At 38.5% G+C, this 1,797-nt stretch overlaps 1 protein-coding gene across 1 annotated transcript; it reads right to left on the reverse strand.

Moving 5' to 3' along the window:
- Window positions 1-432: 432 nt before the first annotated feature.
- LOC144477854 (histone-lysine N-methyltransferase SETMAR-like) lies at window positions 433-1,074 on the reverse strand. The gene is made up of 3 exons (XM_078195590.1): window positions 1,006-1,074; window positions 892-948; window positions 433-840 (listed from the first exon to the last, which is right to left on the reverse strand). Exons 1-3 carry the CDS (start codon window positions 1,072-1,074, stop codon window positions 433-435), a joined length of 534 nt encoding a protein of 177 aa, XP_078051716.1.
- Window positions 1,075-1,797: the final 723 nt, after the last annotated feature.

Consider the following 1,797-nt stretch of genomic DNA (forward strand, 5'->3'; position numbering starts at 1 on the left):
TTTGTTAAAAATGTATTTCCAATGTATTTTACCAATTGATTTGGTAATTTATAATTTAATTATATACTTCCATGACAGATGATCGCTGTTCATTTCTTCGCTTAGTCGAGTGTTCAAGGAATATATTATTAGGTTCGGGAGAAGGAAATCCATTATTTTTATGTGAACTTCAAGACTTTATTTAACCTGTTAGCTGCGTACGACGTGAATACACGTCACAAGGAAATGGCAATTTGTTATAATAAAAATACTTCTCCTATAATTTATGTCAAAGTGCTTACGGTAATGTATTCATTTTCGCACACTTTAGGGTAATTCTAGAACAATTATCATAAAGACTACACTCAGTGCAATCGATAAAACGCGTAACAAAATTTATCTTCAAAATATATTGACGCAGTTAAGTGGTTGACATGTTTCCGATTGTCCGATTTAGATCAGATATGCACCGTCTTCTTCTGTAATTTGTTGCCATTTTAAAGGTACCTTCATAATGCCTATCTCGTAGATGTCTTGCCCCCTATTAGCGAAAAACTTTTGTAATCCACTTTCACAATCTTTTCTCAATGCCAATTTCTTATCATTAAGAAAGTTTTGCAATGCAAGAGAAACATGGTAATCGCTTGGTGCCAGGTCTGGTCTATATGGTGGATGCATCGAAACGTTAAGCTCCTGAATTTTCTGACGAGTAATTATAGATGTATGTGGCCTGGCGTTGTCTTGATGGCACACAACACCTCTCCTGTTGGTCAATTCTGGCCGTTTCTGGTCAATCCCTAGCTTCAAACGATCTAGTTGTCGACAGTAGAGATCCGAATTTAGTGTTTGACCATATGGAAGCTACTTGTAATAAATGATTCCTTTCCAGTTCCACCAAATGCACAGCAGAACCTTCTTGGCTGTTAGTCCTGGTTTCGCCACTGTCTGACTTGCTTCATTAGGCTTTGACTATGAAAGTTTTCGCACAATGTTGTCGTATGTGATCCATTTCTCATCCCCAGTTACCATGCGTTCAAGAAATGGGTCGATCTCATTCCGTTTGGTCAAGACATCGCAGATGTAAATTCGAACCATCATGGTTTTTTATGTTAATTGATGTGGCACCCAAACGTCGAGCTTCTTTTTAAATCCAGCTTTGTGCAAATGGTTTAAAACCGTTTCATGATCGATCTTTAGCTCCTGGGCGATGCTACGACTGCTAACACGCCGGTCAACTTCGATTATTTCTGTGATTTTGTCAACATTTTCTACGACAGGCCTACTTCTACGAGGCGCATCTTTAACATCAAAAATACCTGAACGGAATCGACGAAACCAAAATTGCGCGTAATTGGCTGTTACAGTATCGAGACCATAAATACCATTCACAATTTCAGCCGCTTGGCTTGCATTTTCACCTTTATCAAAGAAAAATTGTAAAATGTACCGAATTTTCTCTATATTGACTACCATTTTGAACACCCTGTAGCTCACAATTGAATGGACCATACCAAAAACAGAAAAAGAATTTTTGTAGTGCGAAATGTCACCTTTCCAACGAGCATAAATCTGAAATTGTTTGATCGATACTTTAACAGATATCGATCTCTACAGCCGTCCGTCGAAAAAATAATGGATTTCTTTCTCCCCAACGTAATATTTTCAGTGCTCTGAAAATTCCACGACCGCAAAGGGTTGAATTTCGATTCGGCCGGCGTCTCGTTTATCGTTTTCCGCTTCATTATTCTGCCGCGCGGTACTCCCCGCTCGTAGAAGCTTAACAAAGTCGTCCATAATAAGAATAACGATAATTTGTCG

The sequence above is a fragment of the Augochlora pura genome, unplaced genomic scaffold (genome assembly GCF_028453695.1).
Source record: "Augochlora pura isolate Apur16 unplaced genomic scaffold, APUR_v2.2.1 APUR_unplaced_4497, whole genome shotgun sequence".
Lineage (NCBI taxonomy): Eukaryota > Metazoa > Arthropoda > Insecta > Hymenoptera > Halictidae > Augochlora > Augochlora pura.